Below are 25189 nucleotides of genomic sequence, written 5' to 3' on the forward strand. Positions count from 1 at the left end.
CCCCGGAACATGGTTGATCCGACATCTCCGCGGAAAAAATAATCCCAAATAAAAGAAGATCAACCAAATCAATCCATGTTCACCAACTGAAGACACCCTGGGGAGCAATCAACAAGTCCAGCGCTGTTTCTGACTCGGTCAAAGACAGAAATGCTGTCCCCGAAACCATCCGTCCCCTCGACATCTCTCCTCCGTTTTCTCCGCTCCCAGACCGAATCGTCCTTGTTCTTCACGCCGAGTGTCTCCTGTGCACGACCATCCCGAAGAGCGCAGCCGCCGCCGTCATCACATCTGGTATCAGCCGCTCACGACTCGTGGACTCCCTCATCAACATGGAGGGATAGTGGTGCAGCCCCGTGTCGGCCATCGCTCGAAGCCAGCTTTTTCCACATCCCGAGATTCTCGCGAAGTCGCGGCGGCGCATCCGCATCCCGATGCCGAGCGGCGCTTGGCCAGAACCCGTCGTCCGCTGCACAGCCCTTGCTGCCTCCCTCGCGGGCGTCGTCTACCAAAAGTCGTCCGTTTCTGCGCAGGCTGCTCGATTTCAGACGGAATAAGGAGGCGGCGAATGCGAAACTTGAGCATGGCGCGGGCGCCGGCCCGTTGTTGAATGATGAGCGGGAGGGACACTTGAATTTTAGGCGGTCGTTGGCTGCGAAGGCGTCGAATGAGTTGCGGTTGAGGTGTACCGAGTTTGATAGTAATGGGGATGTTACGCTGGTTAATGGGGAGTTCAAGAAGACGGAGTTGATTGCTAAGGTTTGTCTGTCTCTATCGACTGGTGTCTATTGCTGGTCTGTTTGAGGTGAAGGGACCGCTAGCTCACTCATGGACGATCTATAGTACGGCCTTCTTCCACGAGATCTACGCAAAATTGACTCATCCACCCTTCCGCACATTCTGGTGCGCCCGAGCGCCATCCTCATCAACCTCTTGCATCTGCGCGTCCTGATCAAGTCCGACCGCGTCCTGGTGTTCGACGCCTACGGTTCCACCGACTCCTACATGCAGTCGCTGTTCGTGTACGACCTGGAGGGAAAGCTGCGGCAGAAGCAGTCGCAGGGCGACGGTGTCCTCCCGTACGAGTTCCGCGCGCTGGAGGCCATCATGATCAGCGTGACCACGGGTCTGGAGGAGGAATTCAACGGCGTCAAAGAACCTGTCGTGCGGGTCCTCCGCGCTCTGGAGGAAGACATTGATCGGGAAAAGCTCCGGCATCTTCTTATCTACTCTAAGCGACTGGGTACCTTTGAGCAGAAGGCGAGGCTGGTTCGCGACGCCATTGAGGATCTCCTCGAGGCGGATGATGACCTCGCTGCGATGTATCTGAGCGAGAGCGCCCATGGCATTCAACGCCCGGAGCACGATCACCAGGAGGTGGAGATGCTCCTCGAGTCGTATCACAAGGTGTGCGATGAAATCGTGCAATCGAGTGGTAACCTGGTCACGAGTATCCGCAACACAGAGGAAGTGTAAGTTGCATCCGCCAGACGGACCAAACCAGAAGAATAACACTAACAAATCATCAAAACAGCGTCAAAGCCATCCTCGACGCCAACCGCAATTCCCTCATGCTCCTCGACCTCAAGTTCAGCATCGGCACCCTCGGCCTCGCAACCGGCACCCTCTTCTCCGCCCTCTACGGCATGAACTTGAAGAACTTCATCGAAGAATCTGACCTCGGCTTCGGCGCCGTCTCGGTCACCTGCTTCGCCATCACGGGCGTCGTCTGCCTCTACGGCCTCGCCAAGCTGCGCAAGCTCCAGCGCGTCCGCATGTGGGGCGAGTCCGGCGCCGGCGCCAGCCCCCTGGTCCACCTGCCCACCCGCACAGGCACCTACGCCGGCCGTCGCTCCAACTGGCGCGCTGACTCCATCGAACCTGTTTGGGGCAGCCTTCCCGGTGAAGGTCGCAGCGAGCGTCTGAAACGTCTGCGGGATGGCTCCGCTGCTGCTCAGCGCGCGGCGTCGGCGTCGGCAGCGAGGAACGCAGTGGCTTCTTCTAAGCGCAACGCTTCGTCCCCGGATGTAAAACCTGCTGCTTCCTCTACTTCCCAGTCAACGCAGGAGTCGGCTTGATTGGCCTGACACCATTCCTGTCCCATACCATACTACATGCACGTGATGCTGGATTGACTGTGCATGTATGCTTTGATTCTGACTGGTGATCACTGGATATTGTCCTCTTCTCCTCTCCCCTCCACTCCACTCTTTTTGGCTTCTAGGTGGCTGGGTAATGTATAGACGTGGTGGGTTTATCTGGTGTAGATAGGGAGGTAGATGGGTTCACTCTCTTCTCATTCTATTTTTGTGTTTCTTCTTTTGGCGTGGGGTTTACTCGGTTGTGTCTTGGGTTAGATAGAGTAGAGGTCGATATACTGGTCAATGTAAATATGTATATTATATCATATCTATCTTATATCTTATTTATGTATTGATTCAAAGAGTGGGGATTTAGACAGGTGATGTAAAATGTTGTACAGCCGGAACAGTCCCGAACTAGCCGTGTAAACAAACACGCAATTACCTCGACTATCCCTACGAATACACCCAGGAAACGGAACGCATTGGAAATGCTATGAATATGTATATTGTAATTCAATTCTACCCCAGAATGTAAAATCTACCACTTAGCCTCCTTGCGCTCTTGGAAAGCCTTAAGGATGGCAACACGCTCCTCGAGAGCGTTGACCTCCTTGCGGAGGGCGGCCTCAACCTGCGCCTGGTCGCTGCCCAGCTTGGCGTAAAAGTCCTTCCGGTAGGGGGTGGCGGACATGGCGGCGGAGAAGATGGGCTTGATGACGAAGGAGTGGTGGGGCTTGAGGGTGTTGCCGTAGGCCTGGCGGAAGGAGTCGGAGAGCTCCGAGGAGGACTGGTCGAGGTTGTGGCGGAGGGATTGGGCGGTGAAGTCGAGGCCGCTGTAATCATGATATTGGTTAGTATGGTTATAATTTGAGGGGTGAGGGGGAGTGGTTGTAGAGGTCGTGTGTTGTGTATGTAGGATACGTACCGGACCAGCCAGACCAGACCTTCGGTAGCGACGTGCTTCTTGGTCTTGAGCTCGTTGAGAACGAGGGATTGGAGAGTGGCCGACTCGGCGGGGGCAGCCTGCTGCCTCTCTCTCACTTTCTGTGGTGGGAAGATTGGTTAGACCTTGAGATAGTTGAAGGAGGGGTCGCGGGGTAGACGGACCTTGATGTTGCCGAGAAGATCATTCTTGACGGGGTTGAAGGCGACGGAGCCAAGGACGTCTACATTATTAGTGTTGGGATTCTCCAATGCAGTAGGTCGGGGGGTGGATATACCGAACAAAGTGGTCAACGACTCGGCGGCCTCGAGGAACTCGGTGGTGGAGATCCCCTGGTCGTTGGCGGCGTCAATGGGGACGCTGTCGAAGGAGCGGTTGATGGTGTCGAACCAGGTAGACATTTTGGCGGATAGAGGTTGATGGAGGCTATAGAGAATAGAAGAGGTGAAGAAGGGGAAGATAAAAAGTCAGGAGAGGTTTATATATAGATGTGGAGGGAAGAAAAGGGGAGGAAGAGAGAGGAAGAGGAAGAGGGGCAGATGAAACAAGAGTACATCGCTATACCTGTTCTTATTGCGGGCGGACGAGGTACTCCTGTTCACCGCCGGGCCACGCAACTTCCCCACCATTCGACCTTGACTAGATTGAGACAGCTCTGGACACATCGCATTCTGATTCCGGTGTCTCTACTTCATTGGGGGTTATTTGCAAATTGGAAACTGGTAGTTACAGAACTGGTAGTTACAGGACTGTATGCTTCGATGGTCTCTATCAAAGGTACCAACTACTATTTACATTGCTCAAGGATCGAAGAATGAACCAGGCACCAGACCTGACATCTTGATAGACACTCCTGACCAACGCTTTGAAACCTGTCATATACCGGAAACTTTTTGGATATTGATTCAATAGTCCCTTATATATTCCAGATTGCAGGAGTAATGTGGACTCCATACTCTGTATAAAACAAGCCAAGACTTCCCCCTGAGGCATCAACACAAACCAAACAAACACCGGTTGATCGACGTCATCGGTTACATCCGACGCGCAAATCATCCCGATCCCTCTAGTCCTATCCCTTCATTCCTCGCTCTCTTTCTCTATAGTCTATTCTCCTTTCTACTTACGTACGGCTTGATGGTACCCGTGGATGCATCATCCATCCATTCCTGATCTCCCCCCCACAGTGCCATGAGCACTCCTCCCCCAGTTCAACATGTCCCTGATACCATGGAGGACGAGACACAAGACTGGTTCCAGGATCACCATTATCATGGCCTAGCCTCGGATTCCTATAGCGCAGAGAAGCTTGTATGATCTTCCAACCAAGAGAGAGCCCACAACTAACCAGAGCAACAGCGGTACGCCTCCGCCAAACATGTACACGTAACCAGCAGGCGATACTTCATCGGTCCCATCCCCAAGGGCTGGCTTCAACACCACCGCAAATCATGGTTCAAGACCAGGGGGAAGTTCAAAAAACACAAGGCTCCCACCTTTTCCGCCGACACGGGTCTCATGACCGGCCCAGACGGCTCCGATCAACCGCGACCCGGCTATTCAACTGGCACGGGGGACTTTCCCTCCCCAGAGTCCTCTTCCGAGGACGATGAGACGGAACGGGAGGACGATCATGGAGCAGAGACATCCGGTCCGTCTGGAGACCTCCGCATGATAGCGTCCGTAGAGGAGACCGATGGAGACCCGACGACAGTCGCGGAACCAGAGAACACACTCCCCCAGGACCAGGGAGACCAGGGACCGCCGGAGCCCACCAGGCGTGACTCGGAATCCTACTACACCGCACGGGAACCACCCCCAAGCCAAGGTAAAACCCGGGTGTCCACCCTCCAACGCTCCAGTAGAACGGACCTGGGACCCTCCCCCACGGAAGAAACCAGTCAGTATGAGGCCAGTCAGTCAACCCCCATAATCAATACCAGCGAAACGTCGATCACCCCTTTGCTAAGCCGACCACCGCCGCTCAAGGGCAAAGGTAAAGCGACAGATTCACATCCCACCCCACCCATACCCAGCGAACCCAGAGAGGCACCGGACGGAACCGACCCGAATGCGCCGGGCGCATCCAGTCGACGCGGGACCGTGTACAATACCGCCATCTGGCTGGCACAGAAGGCCTCGAGAACCGGAATAGACGACAACTTGTGGAATAAGAAGGAAAGAGCCCGTTCGCGGATATCCAGAACGCAGGATGCTGTCGCGGACAATCTGCCGCATCGGCGACGAAACAAGGGCGGCGAAATCATCAAGGCGGAGCATATGCTGGCCCGGGTCGAGGAGAGTCCGCGCGAACTCCCGGACGACTACATGGAGAATCACAGCCAGCGCATGGAGACCAGGGTCGTGGACCGGTGGCGCGAATTCCTGGTCGTCTGCCGGAGGTCCTCGGATCCCTCGGCTAGGTTCTGTCTCCAAATGTACAAAACCCGCGTCATCCCCGATATCCAGAAGAAGGGCGCGCGCATCTCACCCTACTACGAAGTCCTGCTCGACCGCAAGACGGTCAGCGTCAATCTGTATTCGTCGCTGGACAAGACCATCGTGATCTGGAGACCGTCCAAGTATGGAACCAAGATCTTCATCATACGACCCAAGTCGTCGGCGCATGCGGCTGAATGGTCCACCTTCCTCCGCCAGGCGTTGGGCTGGCGTCGGCCTTCCTCGCTGGCGATCAATGTGCCGGACCTTGGCGTGTCCTTGGTCTTTCAGAAGCCATTTGAGCAGATCGACGTGGGTGCTAACGCCAATCGCTCAGATGACGAGGACCACGCCCTAACCCGGTCCGCGGCGCGCGAGAAATTCGCCGCTGCGTCCATCATACGCGGATGCATGGAAATGCTCTCCAAGGAATCCGAGTGGGCTGACGTCCTTAAACAGTGGTCCAAGACCGAGAAGATGGGACTAGCCTGGAAGCGCTACGACCGATTAGAATGGGTCTTCGGAATCAACGAGCAGAAAATGTACGGTACCATGGCGATGCAGACGTCCCACGAACTGGAGCTCCGGCCCCGACAACACTATCGCACCCATATTGTAGCCGACAACGGAAGGCAGGATGAGCCCGAGCCGGTAGAGGGATTCTTGATCCGCCTGACCTCCCAGCGAGGCGTGCACCAACGCCGGAACAAGATGTTTTACAAACGTCTGTACTTTTTCTGTCAAGACCACTACCTTTTCTTCTGTCGGCCGACGAGGACACTCCCGCCACCGCCTCCCCGGATATGCGAACATGATTCCAACATCCCGTCAACGCAGGACATCATGAGCGGCTCCCCGCTGTGTTACCACGTTGACCCGTTTCCGCTCCACGACGGGGGCATCGAATGGCTGTCGAGCGGGAATGAAGAACACATCAAGAAACACGACACAGAGGCAGTCGTCCAGCTGCGCAGGAACCTCCACAACATCTCCCGCTCCGACGGCTTCATCGACCTGCGCCAGGTGGAAGAAGTGCGTCCCGTCCAGCGCGACAGCTGCCCCGCGGATCCGAACGTCGGCGCGGGCCCCGACGTCGCGTTCCACCCGGACGCGCAGGACTCGCGGCGCGACGACGGTGACACCCGGGAGTTCGACGACGATCGGACGTTCGAACTGCGTCTGGACAATGGGCTCGTCGTCCGGTTACAGGCGTACAACGATGTCACCAAGGACGAATGGATCACGCGTCTTGATGCATTGGTGCGGTACTGGAAGCTGCGCTCGGCGGCGGACTCGACGGAGCTCAAGGGCATCCGCCAGCGGAATCTGGAGCTGCTGGGTATCGACGAGGAGCTGGAGTCGATGGTGGGGCAGTACGCCTGTAAATGGGAAGTCAAGAAGGCGCTCGCCTCGCCGCTGCTTCACAACATGTGCTCGCTAGCAGGATGTCGAGCCATCAAGGTATGTCACTCTCCTCCTTCCCCGTTGAACCCCACCTCCATGTCCAATCCCATACTCACCCACGCCAGATGTCCGGCCAACTCTACCGCAAACCCCGCCGCCACTCGACCTTCAAACAGTGCGAGGTAGTCCTCACAGACGGCAAACTGCTCATCTTCCGCAGCGCGCTCCGCAAGCGCAACGGCGTCAACGTACCCCACACGCACACGCACCTCGAAACCACCCTCGACCTCAACGACTGCTACATCTACTCCGGCATCCTCACCGAAGACGACCTCCTCTACGCCAACCAAACCTTCGACAGCAACCACCCGGGCCAGCACCACGCCCTGCCCCGCGTCTACCTCTCGACGGACATGTACACCAGCAGCGACGAGGACACGGCCATCACGTTCGTCGTGTGGCAGCCGCTGCGGAAGAATCTGTTCCGCGCGCACGAGCTCGGCCAGGAGGGCAAGAAGCGCCAGACGCTGAAGCAGGTTTCGAGGCTGGGTGTGCATGGACGCACGGCTGTGTTCAAGGCGAGGAGTCGCGTGGACAAGGATAGATGGGTGTTGAGTATTGCGTCTGAGATTGATCGGTTGCAGGAGGAGAAGCCGGAGGATATTCGCGTTGTGACGCCGTCGGCTAGAAGAGGTGTACCTTAGTTTCTTTGCTCTTTCCTCTTGGTTGTTTGTCTTGGATTTTTATGTTTTGGCTGGCTGCTGCCGATATCCTCTTTATAGCACGCATATTGTGCCAATAGTCATTTATCTATCATAACAGTATATAATACATTCCAACGATAATATACACCCACCCACCCACCCATCTCTATCTCTATCTCTACCCCCTCCCAACCAACTACAAAGTACCCAAGATCAATGCAACCGCGGCGCCTCCAACTGCACCGCCTCCTTCAGCACCCTCTCCCTCGTCCCCCGCCTATACCCTCCCTTCCCCTCCCCCAGGCTTTCTCGCTCCCAATCCTCCCACCTCAACCACCTCGACTTAGGCCACACAACAGCAGCCACCCGCCCCGTAATCAAACTAATACTGACCGGCCCGTAAGAATTACTATCCAGCGTATGCCGCGGATCCGCGGCATCACCCTCAAGCCACACATGGTTGAAGGGCACAATCTGCGAGGGCTTGACACACGGCGCGCGCGTCGTGATTCGGTCGCCCGGGAGGCCGATTATGCGCTTTACGGCTATGTGGGAGGGGTTCGCGGGTGATCTGATTCCGTCTTTATTAGCTATCATATCCCCTTTGTGTGTACTCCTTTCGAGAAATGGTTTATAAGAGTAAACGAGGGGAAGGGTACAAACCGAAACGTAACGACCATCCCCCTCTCCAACCTCCTCGTGCGCTGCCACGGCCACCCCCCGCCCCCGAACGGCCACATGTTCACGAGAACCATATCGCTGGTCGAGTGCGTCGCGTGGTAGTCTTCGTTGAGATAGGGTGTCATTGAGGGGCCCCGCACCCACATAATTTGGCTGACGTGTTCGGAGAAGAAGAGGCCGATTGGGACGAGCGGGGCGAGGATGCGGAGCGTGCGGAGCGTGCGGCGGAAGGGGAGAGGGAGGGTCGTGTAGGAAGTGCGGAGGGTGGTGTAGTATGTGCGGAAGGTTGTGAGGAGGGGGGTGCGCTTGGAGGTTGGTTTGGGGGTTTGGGTGGGATTGGGGGAGATGCGCATTTTGGGGGTGGATTGGAAGGATGAGGGTTTCGGTGGTTGTGATTGTTGTGATGGTGGTGGTGGTGCCATTGTGGGGGTTGTTGTGGTTTGGGGGGTTTCGTGGGCGTTATGGAGGTTGCATAGGTGGAGTTGCTCTCTTTCGGGTGTTGGTTTCTGAATGTAAGAGTGGAGGAGAATAGAAGAGTCAATTGTAGAGTGGATGATGATGAAGTGAAGCAGATCCGGTGATATCGGAGATGCGGAGCTTAGCTTGTTTGTCTGGTTTGCACCGTGTATACAGACAGTCTACACCACAATATACATCTATCAGAAGTAGATACTCCATATTCCACTATTCTAACCGAAAGTAACTAAACACCAAATGCAAGACCGAAAAGGGAATGCCACCTCATCCACTCCCTCATATATCCATACGCCAACACCAACCAACCAACCAACCCTCTACCACCGTCGTCCATAGACAGAACTCTCCGTAGGAGACACTCGACTCTCAGGCTTACGGTTCTTGCCCTGAGACGCATATTGCAAATTCTGCGGCGCCGTCCCCTCATCATTACTCGAGTTCAACAGCCGCGTCGTCTGGGTAAGGTCGATATTGCCTCGCTCGCCGGTGAACCGCGACTCGGCGTCCCGGCCGAACAGCGCCATCATGTCGTTCATGGTGAGCTTGCCGGCGGCGGACTTGCCCTCGATGGTGACGTTGGCGAGCTCGCGTTTGCGGTCTTGTAGGTCGAGGATGCGCTCCTCGACTGTGTCTTTGACGATCATTTTGTAGATTTTGACATCGACGGTTTGGTTCAGGCGGTGGACGCGGTCGATGGCTTGTTCTTCGACGAACTGGGAGAACATTAGTGTCTGTTTAAAAAGTGCGGGATAATGTAAAAACATACTGGATTCCAGAACGGCTCGAGAATAACCACCCGGCTCGCGGCCGTCAGGTTCAGACCCAGCGCGCCGGCTCGCAGACTGCAGAGGAGAACGCGCGTTCCGCTGTTGTTGCGCAGCCGGTTCAAGCTCGCCTCGCGATGGTCGTTCCGCATGCTGCCGTCGTATCGAGCGAATCCGATCCCAGCGCGCGTGAGGAACGGCTCGATCTTGTCGAGCATCGACGTGAACACGGAGAAGACGATGAACTTATGGTCGGACGCCTCGCTCTTGAGCACCTTCATCAGATGCCGAATCTTGGTCGATGGGAGAATTTGCTTCTTGCCCGCCCCACTATCGATGTAGATGTCGTCTTCGGTGTCGGACCGATTATCGCGGATATTGGACGCCTTGCGCTGCTGCGTGGGTGATTCGGGCCCTGAGTCGTCGGAGTCGCTGTCGGAGTCGTCTGAAACGAGCCATTCCCCACCCCCTTCGGCGTCCTCGTCGTCTGATCCCCCGGCTTTGCCGAGATTGGTTGCAGTCCGCTTATCTTCCGGAACGATCCATTCACCATCATCTTCCTCTTCATCATCACTATCGATGACAACCTTCCTATTCCTTCGAGCCCGAGCCATCTTCGCACTCGAACGATTGGCCGACGGTGAATCCGTCAAATCCACAATGTCTTTGGGGGTCTTCTTCTTCTTGGGTTTCTGCGCACTGGTGAAATCAACGTCCAGATCCGTCTCGCATTCTCGACACCGACTACCTCCCGCGGAAGCCTCCTCCTTGCTCAGCTCGGTCTGGCAGATATCGCACTTCTTCGTCACAACGCTGAGCCCACCGAACAGATCCGCCATACTGTCGAGATCATCTGGCTTCGCAGCCGCAGGCTGGTTGCCTAGGGCTCCGTTCTGCAGCAAGACGTCTTTGTCATTCGCCAGGTCGCTCTTGACCAGGTCCGGGTGGTTGCACGCCTGTCGGAGACGCAGCAGGAGCACCAATGCCCCGGCGTAGTCAACCTTGGCACCGCCCATCAGCTTCTCGAGACTGTTCTCGGTACGCTGCTCGAGACGCTGGTAGAAGTTCATCTCGCCCGGCATGAACTCGGCCTTCACCTTGATGACCTCTCGCTTGGTGATTTGGAATCCGGAGGATTTCTTCTGCTGTCCGTTGGAGTCGGTCTCGCCTGCTTTGAGGCTGTCGTCGAGCTTCAGGACGTCCTTGGTCCGGCGCTTCATGAACGCTTTGAGGTACACCTGGAGACGCTGGATGGCGAGACCTCCGCGACCGTTGGCTAAGGGTTTCGTGATTTGCTCTTTCCAGGCTGCGAGGTCGTTGAAAGGTTTGATGCGCAGGAATCGAATCAGACTCTGGAGCTCGTCGAGATTGTTCTGCATTGGTGTTCCGGACAGACACCACCGGTACTCGGCGTCCAGCGCGTAAGCCGCCTGGGTCGCCTTCGCGTTGCGGTTCTTGATGGTGTGGGCTTCGTCGAGGATGATGCGGTACCAGTAGGTGGAGAACAGGTTCGATTTCTTGTTCCCTTTGTCGGCGGCCCCGTGTTCGGATGTCAGCGTGCCGTAGGTGGTGATCACCACGTCGTAGTCCTCCAGACTGTCCGTCGCCTTGGCCCGAGTGTTTCCGTGGTAGACCAGCACGCGCAGCTTATGACTCGACTCGACCTTGTCTGCGATTTCGGCCTCCCACTGCTTGATCAGGGCCAGAGGAGCAAGAACCAAGGTCGATTTGCTGACGCCGGGGGGCAGCTTGCGGTTAGCCGCGTCTTCGTCGTCGCTGGCATCCTCATCGTCGTCCTCCTTGGGGCCGGTATATCGAATGCCGCTGTCAGGCTTGCGGTTAGTGAGCATGAGCGCGATGGCCTGCACGGTCTTTCCGAGACCCATGTCGTCCGCGAGAATTCCGCCCTTGGGCAGCACACCCTTGCCGCGGTTTCGACCCGTCTCCTTGTCGCACATCCACTTGACTCCTTCCCGCTGGTGCTGGAGCAATTTGACCTTCAGGCCTTCCACCGTGCCATCGTCCTCTTCCTCTTCCTCTTCATCCTCCTCTTCACTTTGCTCCTCGCCCGCCTTATCATCCGGAAGGCCGGAGTCACCTTCGACATCATCCGTCACATCCTGCTTCGAAGCACTCTTCTTCGTCCCCTCCTTCTCCTCCGCGGCAGCATTAGGATCCCCAACAGTGACACCGCGGAACTGAGCAGCTAGGTCATCCAGCTCATCCTCCACCTCCTTGTCACTAGTCACAGGCGGCTTCTCGTCCTTCTTCTTCTCTTCCTTCTCCTTGAGCTTATTCTTCTTCTGTTTGCCGCGGTTCTTGCGCTTCTTCTTCCCGTTAGGTTGTCGCTTTTCATCTTCATCCTCAAACGCCCCTTCCAACAGAGCCTTGATATTCTCATTCGCCTTCGCCGTATCCACATAGCTGTTGGCGTCCATCGACCCGAAGCCCGCATGCCGGGACGGTGCACTCGGCGTGAACCCGCCCTCGCCCGTGAGATCGACGAACTTCTGCAGCGTCTTGTTCGCGTTGCTCGGCTTCATGGCGGAGGGGTTCGAGGCGAAAAAGGTCTTGGGGGCGCGCGGGGTGCCGAAGGTGACATTTTCGGGTCGCCGGATTTCAACCACATCGCTGTCGACTGGTTTGGAGAAGCGGTTGTTGTTGTAGGCTGATGGGCGGACGGGCTTGAAGGGGTCGAACGCCGGGCCGCGTTTCGGGGTCGATAATGCTCCTGGGGTGCCGAAGGGTGGGCGGGCACCGCCTGGTGGGGGGTAGTTCTGGGGTCGTGGCTGTTGGTGAGGGTGAGGGCGGTGATGTTCTGCGCGAGGACGGTTGGCTTTAGGAATGTTGAAGGGGTTGCTCGAGTTGTTGTTCTGCTGGGGGTGACGGTGTTGGGGAGGGCCGATGGGCGACGGCTTGCCGAATTCTGGGTGGTGACTATTCACTGCACGCTGGGGTTGTTCGTTGGGCTTGCGAGGGGTGATGGGAGGCACCGGGACATCACTTTCTTTGGCCATGTTGGCGGTGGACAGAGGGTAGATATCCCAGTCTGAGGTTGAAGCCGAGTACAGACAGTCTGAGGAGGGGTTGTTGATGGGATGTCAGAGAGAGCCAGTGGTGGGGCAATCACAATCTTTAGTAAGCAGATCAGACAAAACACCGGTGTCGATCGTAGTGACTTGTTTATTTTGGGATTGCAGTCACTTCCAGCTGGCTTCTGGAAACTATTCCCCTTTGAAACGCAGAGGAGAAGTGGGCGGTTGTGGGAAGATCCGTTTGTTTGGGCCGAGTTTGCCCCAGCAACGAGTGGCGGGCAAATTCTCCGCCACGATCCACATACCATACTAGGACTGACTTTGTATACAACTAACCACGACTAGGAAGTCGTGGAAAACAAAAGAAATATAACGCATTGTATCGAAATAAAAACACTCCCGCTTTTATAGGATATATCTACGTATGTACATCTAGTCTAACACAAAGAGATCCAAACTCAGTTCTTCTGCGCGTTCTTCGCCAGAAGGTTCAACGCACTACCAGCCAACACGAAAGCACTCTGGTCCGGACTCAAGGTGTGTCGAACGGGGATGGTGAAGGTCTCGCCAGTCCGCTTCTGCACGCGCAGCTGCACCGAGCCCTGTCCGCCCGCCTGGAGCGTATCGTACAGACCCACCGTGTCGACCTGGTCGCAGGCATCGATGCGATCGTAGTCGGCCGGGTTCTCGAACGTCAGCGGCACCACACCCTGCTTCTTGAGGTTGGTCTCGTGAATGCGCGCGAAGCTCTTCGAGACGATGACGCGACCGCCCAGGTAGCGCGGCTGCAGGGCGGCGTGCTCGCGCGCACTGCCCTCGCCGTAGTTGTCCTCGGCGACCACGAGCCATTCCTGGCCGGCGGCCTTCCACTGCTCGGCCAGCTCGGGGATCCCGTGCGGCTTGCCGGCCTCGTCGTAGGCGACGTTGGTCTCGCCCGTCGCGGCGTTGACGGCACCGATCAGCGTGTTGGCCGAGATGTTGGGGAGATGGCCCTTGTACTTCAACCATGGGCCGGCGGCCGAGATCGTGTCGGTCGTGCACTGGCCCTTGACCTTGTAGAGCACCTTCAGGCCCGACAGCTCGCCCGCGGGGAAGGGAGCAAACGGCTCCAGCAGCGCCAGGCGGTCTGACGTCGGCGACACGGCGACCTCGGCAGTCGCGTCGGGGACGGCCGCAGTGGGCATGAAGGACGGGTTGCCGTCGGCAAAGCCATCGGCCGGGAGAGACGAGCCGGTGGGCGCCTGGAAACGGAACTCCTTGCCATCCGGCGTCTTCAGACTGTCCGTCATCGGGTTGAAGGTCGTCTTCCCGGAGTACGCCAGGGCCGTGACCAGCTCGGGAGAGGCCAGGAAGTTCATGGTCTTGCGGTTGCCGTCGTTGCGGCCGGGGAAGTTACGGTTGTAGGACGTGAAGATGGCGTTGTCCTGCCCCTTGGCCACGTCGTCAGTGCGCTTCCACTGTCCGATGCAAGGGCCACAGGCGTTGGCCAGCACGGTGCCGCCCGCTGAGCGGAAGGTCGACAGCGTCTGGTCGCGGTCCAGAGTGGCGCGAATCTGTTCACTGCCGGGGGTGATGAAGAAGTCGGCCGCAGGCTCCAGGCCGGCTGCAGCCGCCTGCTTGACCAGGTCCTCCGCGCGCGTCATGTCTTCGTAGGAGCTGTTCGTGCAGCTGCCGATAAGGCCGGCGCCAAAGGTCTCCGGCCAGTTCTTTTCGCGGACAGTATCAGCAAAGGACGACAGCGGCACCGACAGGTCCGGGGTGAAGGGACCGTTGATGTGCGGCTCCAGCGTCGACAAGTCAATAGTGATGACCTGGTCATACTGGGCTCCATCGTCAGCCCGCAGGAGGTTCCCGGGGCCCGAGGCAGCGATCTTGGCGGCCGCAGCCGCCACATCCCCGCGGTGCGTAGCCTGCAGGTAGGGCACCATGCCGGGGGAGAAGGGGAACACGGACGTAGTGGCGCCCACTTCCGCACCCATGTTACAGATGGTAGCCTGTCCCGTGCAGCTCAGGGACTCAAGGCCCGGACCGTGGTATTCGATGACGAACCCAGTTCCACCGCGCACGGTGAGCTTACCCGCCAGATGCAGGATAATATCCTTGGGAGTGGCCCAGCCGTTCAGCTTGCCCTCCAGGCGCACACCCAGGACGCGCGGGGCCTTCAACTCCCACGGAGCGTCGACCAACGCATCCACCGCATCGGCACCACCCACACCAATCGCAATGGCACCAAGGCCACCCGCGTTCGGCGTGTGGCTGTCCGTACCCAGCATCATCAACCCCGGTGCAGCGTAGTTCTCCAGAACACTCTGGTGGATGATACCCGCTCCAGGCGGCCAGAACTCAATCCCGTAGCGTTTGGCGGCACTTTCTAAGAAATCAAACACCTCACTGTTGCCCTTGATCGACGCGGGCAGATCCGTATCCGCACCACGTTCACCAACAATCATGTGGTCGCAGTGGATGCTCGCGGGGACCGCCGTCGAGGGCAGCCCGCAGGACATGAACTGCAGCAGCGCCATCTGCGCCGACGCGTCCTGCATCGCCACGCGGTCGGGCTTGAGCTTCAGATTGCCCTTCCCCCGGATGTCCCGTCCATTGTCGGTCCCCGTCAACAGGGATTCTTCCGGGTTCGCCAGATGGGAGTAGAGAATCTTCTCCGCAAGGGTCAGGGAACGACCTGATCCCAGCACGCGCCGGACTTCCTCCAGGTTTTTCAGGATCTTCGGGTAGGGAGGCATGCGATTCGACGCCGACGAGGCCTCCGTGGCCATGCCACGGCGACTAAACAGATGTTGCGGGGAGAGGCATTTCGGAGCCAACTAATAACAGAAAAAAAGTGGAGGTTAGCAGGGACGAGTGGAAAAACCGGGGAAACAGCCTAATGCCAGGGTTTTCAGTCCATGATTCGGGAATAACTCACTCTACGCGAAGCGGTCGCCCGCTGCCAAACAAGCTGCCTCACCATGATTCTCGACTTGAAGCAGGAAATGACTCAAACGAGAGATGAGGTCTCCAGAGGAACAGGAAGATCGGAGGCGGTTTGTTATTTTCGGGGGAGCCACAGTCGTGCTAAACCTGGAAGGGAATAGCATTTGATATCCACGGATGCTCATTTGTCGCCACTTTCTCCAGGCGCCGATCCTGCTCCGATCACGGGGCAAGGCAGTCAGGCAACAAGGCAACAAGGCAACAAGGCACAACTCGGTCATAAAGTACATAAGGTTGGATTCGCTATTCCGCTAATTGCTCCGAGCTATTACACATATGATGGTACAAAAGAAATAAGTAAAAAACCCCAGTGATATATCCCTCCGTAGCATCCAACAAGTTGATGATTGGAAACTTCGCCCTGCAAACTGACCACCAACGCGCGTTGTACAAGGATGATGGCCATTGCTGGGAAAACGCGGTGATTAAAGTGAGGATGCAGAAGTAAACATGGCCGTAAGAGTGGCTGAACGGAAGGAGATAAAGAAAAGAAAACAAGTTGGAGGAAGAAGAAGAAAAAGCAAGTTACTGCCCCAAATGCATACCGGGATCAACATGGTCCTGATGATGCTGATGCTGGTGCTGATGCTGTCCGAATTGATCGCCATGCACTTCCTGGCCGAGAGTCTGCATCAGGTTCTGCTCCGCCGTTTGATCAAATGTATTATGGGCGCCAGCATCAGGTGGGAGACCCGGAGATGCGGACATGGCGTCGTGGCCGTGTCCCATGGGAACTTGCTGCTGGGAATGGGCCCCTGCGAGAGCCATCATCCCCTTGATCCCTTCGACGTGGGCCTTGTCCTCTTCACCTTGCTTCTTCTGGCGCTCGCGAGCTTCACGCTTGGCAGCCTGCGCTGGGGCACGGGTCTTGAGTTCACCCGTGACGAATTTCAGGTAGTAGGGAACCTCGATGCCGCTCTTGAGGAAGAAGAGCTTCAGGTTGCGCGCCTTGTCTTTAAGTTGGACTTGGTTGCGATCCTTCAACGCTTCGCTGATGGTGCCTCCGGGCCCAAACATGGCGAGAATCTGGCTCCAATGGGGTCCCTTAACCCGGTCCAGACCGGCCATGAGCGCATTTTCCTCCTCGGTCGTCCAGGGTCGACGCTGGCTGGGAAGGCCAGATTTGCGGCTGCTAGGGGACGACTTGGCGGAGGCGGCCATGCGCGCCCGTTCGTAAAGGACCTGGGTAGGTTGGGACTGCGAGTAGTGGGGAATGCCAGGCATGTAACCGTGGTTGGCCGCTCCAGAATTCGGTCTTCCACCCATGTGGAGGGGGGCGTGATTGTACTGCTGGAAGTTGGTCTGGAGGGGACTCTGCTGAAAGGTCAGCTGCCCGGGCGCCTGCTGATAACCCGACGGCGCAGGGCTCGATTGGTATTGCTGATGCTGCGGCGGTTGAGACGGCGCTGGGCTGGGCTGCGCGGGGGAATAGCCGTGGGGGATATGAGAGGTCGGCTGGTGCATTGGTTGCTGAGGAGGTTGATGGTGTTGAATGGGGGGCGAGTGTTGATGGGTCTGCTGCGGCGGGGGTTGTTGGTGCTGCTGCGGTTGGTGGTGCTGTTGTGGTTGTGGTTGTGGCTGTTGCTGTGGTGGTTGCTGGCTCTGCTGGGATTGCTGCTGTGACCGTCTGAAACCGTGGCCCTGCAGAGCGATTTGCGCGGCACGAGCGGCCCGCGCGACCAGATCACCGTGCATATTTCTGTCGACAGGAACGTCGGGAGTCTGGGAGGCAGCGGGGAACTGGCCTTGGATTGGGGCACTCGGGGACTCCTGCGCCTCACCACTAGACGCGGATGGCTGCCGTCCTTTGGTTGTTTTCTTTTCAGGCTGATTAGGGTCCGACGGCTCTTCGAGGTGGGGAGGGAGGGTGGAAGGGGAACAAACGTGTTGGTTGGTAACGAGATCGAAGTTCTTCGTGATGTAAGAGCTTAGATCCCTGAGGAAATCCTCCCAGTGATACTTGTCGGGGAGCGCCTTCAGCTGCTCCTCGTTGTTGATATCGCTAAGGAGAATATCACGACGGGATCCGGCACGGTTCACAAAGTCGGTTTCGCTCGGGGCAAGCTGGCGAGTGCCGGGACGTCGATCAAGGAGCCGCTGCTCGAGATCATCAGGGAAGAGTTCGTACAGCAGCTCGGTCCGCGTCCGCTCTGAGTTGTTCATCGAGGCGATGAATGCTTGGGTCTTCAGCTCCAAAAACAGCGCACCCTGGACCTTGAGCAATCGCCCGCCTTCAGGGACAAACACATCGAGAAAGTTGTCGTTCAACTCCGAAAAGCCGATCTCCTGGGTACCAAAGATACTGGAGACAAACGAAGCCAGATTTGCCTTTCGGATGATATCAATTTGGGAAGGCTCCGTGAGCTCCAGCTCCGTGGCGGAGAGGAAAGATCTCTTGGTAGAATACACTTTCTTCGTGTGGTCGAAAAGAGAGCGCATCGTAGCGTACGCCTGTCCGTTTTCCGAGTCGGGTTCAGAAACGAACGAGGTGATGTCTTGGTAGCTGGACTTGGCCAGCAAAGAGAGGATTTGTGTTGACTAGGTTGAAGACCGGGTCAGAAGTTGAGACATGATGCACAAAGAAACATGGAGGAAAAGGTGATAACTTACCAGGTTGTCTAGAATGGGCAAACTCTGGATCTTGAGATGCGAATTGGCCTTGACAAAGACCATAGGCCTGGGGGCCATCTGACCCGCGGTATCGGTCATTTGCTGGCTGACAACACACTGTTCTTCGACACGCTCTGCATGATTCATGATGCTCGATATGACTATCGCCATATCGGGGTCAATATCAGCATTCGACTCTGGGGCAATCGCGCTTTCTGCTGAGCTCTCGATCTGACCATGTTTGTCATCCTGGTGCTCCTGGGGCACCTGCTGAGGCTTCTCCTGTGCCTGTTCCGGGACCTGCTCCTGGGCTTGCTCCTGGGTTTGCTCCCCAGGTTGCTCTTGATGTTGCTGTTGAGCTTGCCCTTGAGACTGCTCCTGATATTGTTCTTGAAATGGCACCGGGGTTTGCTCTTGAGGCTGTTCCTGGGGCTTTTCCTGGGGCTGCTCTTGAGGCTGCTCTTGAGGCTGTTCCTGGGGATGCTCTGGGAGCTGTTCATGAGACTGCTCGTGAGACTGCTCGTGAGACTGCTCTAGAGGCTGGTCCTGAGATTGCCCCTGAGGATGCTCTGGAAGCTGTTCATGAAATGGCCCGTGAGACTGCTCGTAAGACTGCTCCCGAGGAAGCTCGTAGGACTGCTCCTGAGACTGCTCGAAAGACTGCTCGAAAGACTGCCCATGAGACTGCTCGTGACCCTCCACCACACCCGACCCCAACGCAGACACCAGTTCTTCCTCGATCTTAGTACCCGGTATCTCATGAAAGTGGGCCGGAGAATGAGTCGACTCGGGCTGTTCGGACTCGACGCGCCTCTTCTTAAAGGCCGGAGGAGAGGCAGAACCGTGGTCTACATCGGGTGGGGGGTGGGACAGTTTGAGGTTGCCTGCATAGAAACGCCAACCCATTAGCTATTTTCATTTGTTTGTTTCAGACAAGAGGGTCTATTCAGATGGAAGAAGAAAGAAAAGTCCATATCATCTCCCTGCTGCTCCGACAGACGCCGAGGCGGCAGTAGAATCATGCACGCGTAGACTCACCATCGTGACTTTCCTGGGGCAAAGCAGATCCAGGGAGATCTACATTCCCCTTGCCATCAATCGGCGACATGTGATCCTCTGTATCGACCATGATCCGACTAGAACCGACCGGTCAAGATGGGATGGGATGGATGTCTTGACTTCCAAGAGCAGAAATGAGGGCTTAGGGGTAGGGCGCAAGCGTAGGGCTTGGGAGGAGTTGAGACTGACTGGTGGTTGGCGTGACAGATTTTTCGCGGGCCGGCCTGGGTGCCTGGGGCAGCAAACATGGGTTTCACTTTCAACGTTCGGCCCCGCAGATCCACTGTCTGTTGATTAAACAGTCACCTGTATAGTCACTGGGTATATATAGTCGTTTAGTTGTATTTACTTCGTTATCTTTCTGTAACTGGTGTGGTGAGATTATGATTCAATTGTATGTTATCACTCATCACTGTGGAAGCAGATTCACCATGTTTATTCATGATGTACGGAGTACACAATGCAAGCAGCACGTGGACAACAATAACTCCAGCCACTGTACCATTGTACAAGGCATTCACAGAACAAAAGTCCATGACAGGACATAAACCATCTACACAGCAAACCTCCCCTCCTCACAACCAAGAAATCCAAACCTAAGACCGAATCCCCTTGATCCCCTCCTCCAACTCCTTCATATTCCCCCCCACAACCCGATTCTCCAAAGCCTTGCCATCCTTAAACAGCACGAAAGTCGGCATAGCGCGCACCTCCAACTCCGTCGCCACCGTCTTCAGCTTATCCACATCGACCTGGATGAAGCGCACATCGCTGTAGGTCTCGCTGAGCTTGCCGACAACGGGAGCAACGGCCTTGCAGGGTCCGCACCAGGTGGCGAAGAAGTCGACGACGACGGGACCCGAGGATGTCAGGGCTTTGAAGATGACGGGGCTGGAGAATCATTGCATTAGTATCTGGCTTTTCTTTTCTCTCCGTCTGTGTTGCCTTGTACTGAGGGAGGGGTGCGTACTTGTCCACCTCGATGACTTTGCCGTGGGCCATGCTTGCTCCGGAGTTACTGTTTCTGCGGCTGAAATAGAAGCGGATGGCTGGTTTGGTCAGCTATAAGAAGATGGACTCTTGGGTAGTATCCTGGGCACGTACCAGCGTAAACAGCGACAATGATAAGGACCGTGGAGAGCTCCATGACTGTGGAACTGGGGAGTGAGGAAAAAGTGGAGTGCCTGAGGTATTATTTACTTTCGGTCCCGTCCATAGTTATTGGTTGGGCTCATCGATCCGTGATGACTAATGTGTCATTTATGCTTGGATGATTGGACAACTCATCTACTTCATCCGTCAGACCATCATTCTATTCTTTGACAACCGTGTTGTTGCAAAGATATCAACTATATAGACCTCAACCAATCCATAGTCTAGGATCGCAAAAATGCCTTCGCAGCCGTTCCCCACACCGGACCCCGCTTGTACCAATGAATCTGAGGCGCACTGCCCTCTTTCAACCCATCAACGGCTGTGGCCATTTCTTCGCCCAGTCCTTCATCCTTGATCGTCTGCAGTGGATACGTATATGTGTGGATGGCGAACACAAGGGCCTTGGTGTGTGGAAGACGGTGGAGCGTCTGTCTTTCACATCGAAGCAACGTCTATCCGATCATCAGTTCTATTTACCCCAGAGCCACCAAGTGCAATAAGGTAGGATAGACCACTCACCGTATCAACATCCAACTCCCCCACCTTAATCTCCTCATCCGCTACCTTCTCCCTCTCATCCTCCCCCGCATTCTTCCTCCCGTGCGTCCTCCCAAACGCCGCAAAAAGCGGTGTATCAAGTGTAACACTCCAATTCACCCGCTGCACGAACTTCCCCACCTCAAGGCGCGCAAAGAAGCGATCCATGCTCTTCTCGAGCTTCTCCGCGTACCCAGGCACTGGCGTGTGTATCTCAGCCAGCCGACGCCCAAGCTTCTTGCTGAGGTCAAACCCGGCTGGGAAGTGCACGGTGTAGGCGTGGAGGACGTATTTCTCGTCTACGCCGTCCTCGCTGTCTGTGTTGTCGCTTGGCGTGGTTTTCTCTGGGAGCAGGATGATGAAGTCTTCGTCTACCCATGTTCCGAGTGTCTCGAGGGCTTTGCGGCTTGTTTCTGGGGAGTGGGGTGCGAGTTTGATCGGGATGTGTTTTCCTGTGACCTTGCTTTCGAGGACCGTCTGGGCCTTCTGATCCGAATTGGTATCATCAGTAGTCGTCAATTGGAACATGGTCGGGTACCGGGTGGGTAGATAGACACCCAGTACGAATTCGTATAGCTCGTAAATGGCTGCCTGCACTTGTTCGCTGTCCCCGTTCACGCCGACGACAGTGTCGGGGTGCTTGTTCAGAAGCTGGGCACGTAACGCGAGACGGTCTTTGTAGGTTCTGTCTATCTGGAGGAGATCTGACGGGTCGAGCTGTCTTAGACCTGTCTCGTTGTTAGATGATGTCTATGTATGAACCCGCGGGAACGGGTCAACATACCCATCGTCAGATGGTATTTCGGCTTGAAGGGCCGAAATGATAACGGTTCTGTTGCCTCCCAGTCGAACGCCGGGAGAGGCTCGATGGGCGGGTAGCCATTGTTTGCCTTGTGCGGTGTGTTTTCAGGGCTGTTGGGATCGAGGGTTGGGTTCTTCTACAGGGGATTAACACTAGTTTGTTTGGTATGATTTGATGTCCCGAAGCGAACGAGAGACATACTCGGTTCCAGTATCCGAAGAGCCATGTTCCGAGGGCGATGAACACAATGATGAGGGGGTTCCGTTCGATGTAGAAAATCAATGAGTCGATATATCCATGGTGTGCCATTACTTGTTCTAGTCTATTCGAATGAAATGGATATGAAGATTCCTCACAACAGTCTTCAATTCCCGGGACACGTAGAAGTGGGAGATGCGGAGAAGATGCAAGACAACTGGGACCTAAGCTACAATGATATATCTATATACCTGCGAATTAGATAGCCGTTCGGGCCGTGATTGGCTCAAACCTCCGCTCAACGCTGATTGACCTGAACCCCGATTATAAAATACATGGTCTCTCTAGTATATGCAATTCGAAGATCAGCATCGATATATACATGTATAATGCTGGGTATCAAAAGATGTGTGGACAATGATAGACAGGTGGACCTGGGTGACTGTTGGTGGGAATGGCCGTGTACCACAGGATTCTCGGGATCAACATGGAGTGTGAGCACGAAGGCATGACGGAAGAGCAGAATAGCATGGGCTCCACACGCGATGTTCGTGTCTCGATTTATGACGAATGATGCATTGGACTGGCTATCCCCGGTGTCACAGACCACAGGGCAGCTCCAACTGGCGATATCAAAGTCCCGAACCTCAGGTAGCGATCCAGCCGCACCGTAAATCATAACAAAGTTGAAGACGAAGAGTGCGAGCGAGCATGATTGGACAAGGAAGTTCGCTATTCCCCCCCTTTAGTCCTTCTCCTCAGCTCCCCCGCACTGTCTCCATGAGTATTGTCATGTCCCATCAGTCCGAACTTCCTCCGTTGTCCATCCGGTCTCTCAATTAAGCTGGGGGCACGCGGTCGTCTCCGTCCCCTCGCCCGCCCTCCAATCACCGGAATTTCCCACGCCAGCATTCGCCAAAGGTACAGGGTCAGATCGAAGAGGAGGAGGGCCGCCCAGGGAATGATCGTCATCAAGCCGAGGAAGAACTATCCACACAATCATCGTTAGTCACCAAAAACAACGGACGATAGTCCGAAAGACAAACGCCCAAGGAAGGAAAAGGAAGACGTACGAAGATGCGAACGACCCAGGTTTCGGCCTCCTGGGGCAGTAGTGTATACCAGGCCATGATGTCACTTTTGTCACTTTTTTTTTCTTCACACTTTCCACCCTCTTCTTCCTTGTTTCCTCCAATCGTGAAATATCGAGAAACCGAGTTATTTTGGTCTTCGTTGGGGGTAGTATCGACCGAAGGGCTGGTTGTTGTTGCGAGCCAAGACAATATTCGCTAGCACATGTATCCTATCCGTAGACGGTGACGATAGCGGAACCTAGGCAGCCAGGAATCCCCCGCACGGAACCCAACTGATAGACATCTGTGCTTTGAGAGCTTCGGATCGGCAGCAACGCAGATGGTGGTCTCGCAGTTCGAGCGAAATCCACTCTTGAAATATCAATGTGCCTTGATTTTGGCCCCCAGATAATGTCTGACCTCGGCTTTGGTGGTTCCTGAATGGACCAGGCGACGCGGTGCGATGACGCGGTGGTGAGAGAGTTGTTTCAAGCGAAGATTGGGAGGGTAGCTGTCAGTGATGAAGAGGAATCAACAAACTCATCCGGTGTAGTGAAGTCAAATGGAACAAGCTCAGGGGTGGAAAAGGCCGACGAATCAGTCACCCGAGGTTCCCGATTCCCAGCAGGCCCGCCGTTCCTGGCCTTATCTTATCGGTCAACAACACACTCCATTCTATGCTATGTAGGTATGGTAGCATGATGAGTTGTTACCCTATTTATATCTGTTGGTCCAAGTATACATGATTCTTCGAGTTGGCATATGTAACCTGGCTGTATATCTACAGCACTCTTAATATGTACCAAACTATCGTCAGGACGTGTAAGCTATCCTTCTGCAGAGCACCCAGATGGAGATACTATACCATGGTTCTATACAATGGATTGTCGCCTGATAGGATAATAGAGTTGGACATTTCTTATGCAATGTGTGACTTTTCACCCATTTCTCATGATCTAGACTATCAACTGCATATATTTCTCACGATTCCCGCCAGAAATATATATTATAATCAAGGGAAAGTGATTTCCAGTTCAGACACAGCTACATATATATCTCATGGGGCAATATATTTCTCTCTTCATCTGCCGAATTATACGGAACTCCTCACCATTACTATTCTTGCTGATTGACCACTATCTAGAATCCCATCCACTCCCAATATCTGAAGACAACGCCTAAACACATGGCTGTTTCCTTCTTACCCGCAACTCTCATGGCACGGACGACCACGTCCCGCAATTCAGATGCCAACTGGCTCGCTGTCCACCTGCAGACAAGTCAGACGCACAGAACCCATTCATTCGATTACAACTCTGAGATATCCTCCAAGAATTAGAATCCAGACTGATGGTGGTGCTACCATCATCCAAGACCCCATGATGACCTGGAATCTTCAGTCAGCCGAATCTTCCTAAGCGGATACTGACAATAAAGTTTCCTCTTTCCGCGGCATTTCTTCTGCACGAGCGCCGTCATGCCGAGCCGACTCTGCAAGAAATCTCATGCGTGGAATGCGATCTCATGAAATAGTCAGATTGGTTGGTAGTACAGAATAGGAACATCTTGACGGCAACCTTGGTTGGAATTGCTAGAATTCAGAGCGAGATCTACAGGGGGCTTCGATTGCTATACTGATATAAGAAACTCACTGAACCTGACGGATGGTATACTCTGCTAGCAGTGTTGTTTTCAGCTGATTGAGATCTTTCTTCAGATGGCTGATGTCCAAGGTTGTGCTTGTGCAACCTTCAAAACGCTGCATGGTCAGCATTTGACATGTTGTCTCAGCTTACTGCGCAGTGACCATTATCTGTCAATTGATGGTTATATGTGATGTTGATTTGTACTATCAGGTTGAGAAAATATTGGTTGTTCCTTGAGGTCTATTTTGCTGGTACGGGAGAGAGCAGAGTTGAAGCTTGTAGAAGGAGGATAGTACCATCGTTCAACAGAACATCAGAAAACAAGAACAGAAGATGGAAATCAAAGCAAATACGGTAATATCAACTCAAAATCGAGCATAGACGCCAGGCACCCTGGTCCTGCAAGTTGCTTCTGCTGATCCCACCACTAGGGTTTGCTTTCGAAAAGGGTATACCTTTCTTTGTCCTACTCCCCGAACTTTACGAGAGACACATGCGTATAAATAAGACCCTAGATCTCCAGATCTAATCCAACCGCCGTACTATCTCTTTGATCAGAACTACCTAGCCTCCTTATACTAGTCTCA

At 55.1% G+C, this 25189-nt stretch overlaps 9 protein-coding genes across 9 annotated transcripts; 2 read left to right on the forward strand and 7 right to left on the reverse strand.

Annotated features, from left to right (window-relative positions):
* The first annotated feature begins 86 nt into the window (after positions 1 to 86).
* On the forward strand, positions 87 to 2388 carry BDW47DRAFT_38682 (CorA family magnesium transporter). The gene is made up of 3 exons (XM_024818881.1): positions 87 to 759; positions 844 to 1472; positions 1535 to 2388. The coding sequence occupies exons 1-3, from the start codon at positions 151 to 153 to the stop codon at positions 2076 to 2078; spliced, it is 1782 nt and encodes a 593-aa protein (XP_024671234.1). The 5' UTR covers positions 87 to 150; the 3' UTR covers positions 2079 to 2388.
* A 165-nt stretch (positions 2389 to 2553) lies between these two features.
* Positions 2554 to 3561, reverse strand: BDW47DRAFT_38694 (GLTP domain-containing protein). Its single transcript, XM_024818882.1, has 4 exons — positions 3305 to 3561; positions 3192 to 3250; positions 3010 to 3128; positions 2554 to 2917 (listed from the first exon to the last, which is right to left on the reverse strand). Exons 1-4 carry the CDS (start codon positions 3426 to 3428, stop codon positions 2623 to 2625), a joined length of 597 nt encoding a protein of 198 aa, XP_024671235.1. The 5' UTR covers positions 3429 to 3561; the 3' UTR covers positions 2554 to 2622.
* A 527-nt stretch (positions 3562 to 4088) lies between these two features.
* Positions 4089 to 7700, forward strand: BDW47DRAFT_107149 (PH domain protein). Its single transcript, XM_024812937.1, has 3 exons — positions 4089 to 4338; positions 4387 to 6927; positions 6996 to 7700. The coding sequence occupies exons 1-3, from the start codon at positions 4219 to 4221 to the stop codon at positions 7572 to 7574; spliced, it is 3240 nt and encodes a 1079-aa protein (XP_024671236.1). The 5' UTR covers positions 4089 to 4218; the 3' UTR covers positions 7575 to 7700.
* Positions 7701 to 7787: 87 nt separating this feature from the next.
* BDW47DRAFT_126426 (putative mitochondrial inner membrane protease subunit Imp2) lies at positions 7788 to 8677 on the reverse strand (the record flags this gene model as incomplete). Its single annotated transcript, XM_024816550.1, has 2 exons — positions 7788 to 8145; positions 8238 to 8677. 2 exons carry the CDS (start codon positions 8675 to 8677, stop codon positions 7788 to 7790), a joined length of 798 nt encoding a protein of 265 aa, XP_024671237.1.
* Positions 8678 to 8920: 243 nt separating this feature from the next.
* BDW47DRAFT_38715 (putative SNF2 family helicase/ATPase) lies at positions 8921 to 12727 on the reverse strand. Its single transcript, XM_024818883.1, has 2 exons — positions 9499 to 12727; positions 8921 to 9445 (listed from the first exon to the last, which is right to left on the reverse strand). Exons 1-2 carry the CDS (start codon positions 12511 to 12513, stop codon positions 9050 to 9052), a joined length of 3411 nt encoding a protein of 1136 aa, XP_024671238.1. The 5' UTR covers positions 12514 to 12727; the 3' UTR covers positions 8921 to 9049.
* Positions 12728 to 12922: 195 nt separating this feature from the next.
* BDW47DRAFT_38717 (aconitate hydratase ACO2) lies at positions 12923 to 15526 on the reverse strand. Its single transcript, XM_024818884.1, has 2 exons — positions 15455 to 15526; positions 12923 to 15353 (listed from the first exon to the last, which is right to left on the reverse strand). Exons 1-2 carry the CDS (start codon positions 15497 to 15499, stop codon positions 12990 to 12992), a joined length of 2409 nt encoding a protein of 802 aa, XP_024671239.1. The 5' UTR covers positions 15500 to 15526; the 3' UTR covers positions 12923 to 12989.
* A 229-nt stretch (positions 15527 to 15755) lies between these two features.
* BDW47DRAFT_107157 (putative MYB DNA binding protein (Tbf1)) lies at positions 15756 to 19357 on the reverse strand. The gene is made up of 4 exons (XM_024812938.1): positions 19171 to 19357; positions 18133 to 19016; positions 17407 to 18060; positions 15756 to 17340 (listed from the first exon to the last, which is right to left on the reverse strand). The coding sequence occupies exons 1-4, from the start codon at positions 19259 to 19261 to the stop codon at positions 16048 to 16050; spliced, it is 2922 nt and encodes a 973-aa protein (XP_024671240.1). The 5' UTR covers positions 19262 to 19357; the 3' UTR covers positions 15756 to 16047.
* A 221-nt stretch (positions 19358 to 19578) lies between these two features.
* Positions 19579 to 20361, reverse strand: BDW47DRAFT_107160 (thioredoxin family protein). The gene is made up of 3 exons (XM_024812939.1): positions 20296 to 20361; positions 20162 to 20240; positions 19579 to 20082 (listed from the first exon to the last, which is right to left on the reverse strand). The coding sequence occupies exons 1-3, from the start codon at positions 20336 to 20338 to the stop codon at positions 19788 to 19790; spliced, it is 417 nt and encodes a 138-aa protein (XP_024671241.1). The 5' UTR covers positions 20339 to 20361; the 3' UTR covers positions 19579 to 19787.
* A 147-nt stretch (positions 20362 to 20508) lies between these two features.
* Positions 20509 to 21994, reverse strand: BDW47DRAFT_132093 (heme-dependent oxidative N-demethylase family protein; the record flags this gene model as incomplete). Its single annotated transcript, XM_024817480.1, has 4 exons — positions 20509 to 20798; positions 20866 to 21611; positions 21668 to 21818; positions 21887 to 21994. 4 exons carry the CDS (start codon positions 21992 to 21994, stop codon positions 20568 to 20570), a joined length of 1236 nt encoding a protein of 411 aa, XP_024671242.1. The 3' UTR covers positions 20509 to 20567.
* Between the last annotated feature and the right edge of the window lie 3195 nt (positions 21995 to 25189).

This window comes from Aspergillus candidus (genome assembly GCF_002847045.1).
Source record: "Aspergillus candidus strain CBS 102.13 unplaced genomic scaffold BDW47scaffold_28, whole genome shotgun sequence".
In the NCBI taxonomy this organism is placed as follows: Eukaryota; Fungi; Ascomycota; class Eurotiomycetes; order Eurotiales; family Aspergillaceae; genus Aspergillus; species Aspergillus candidus.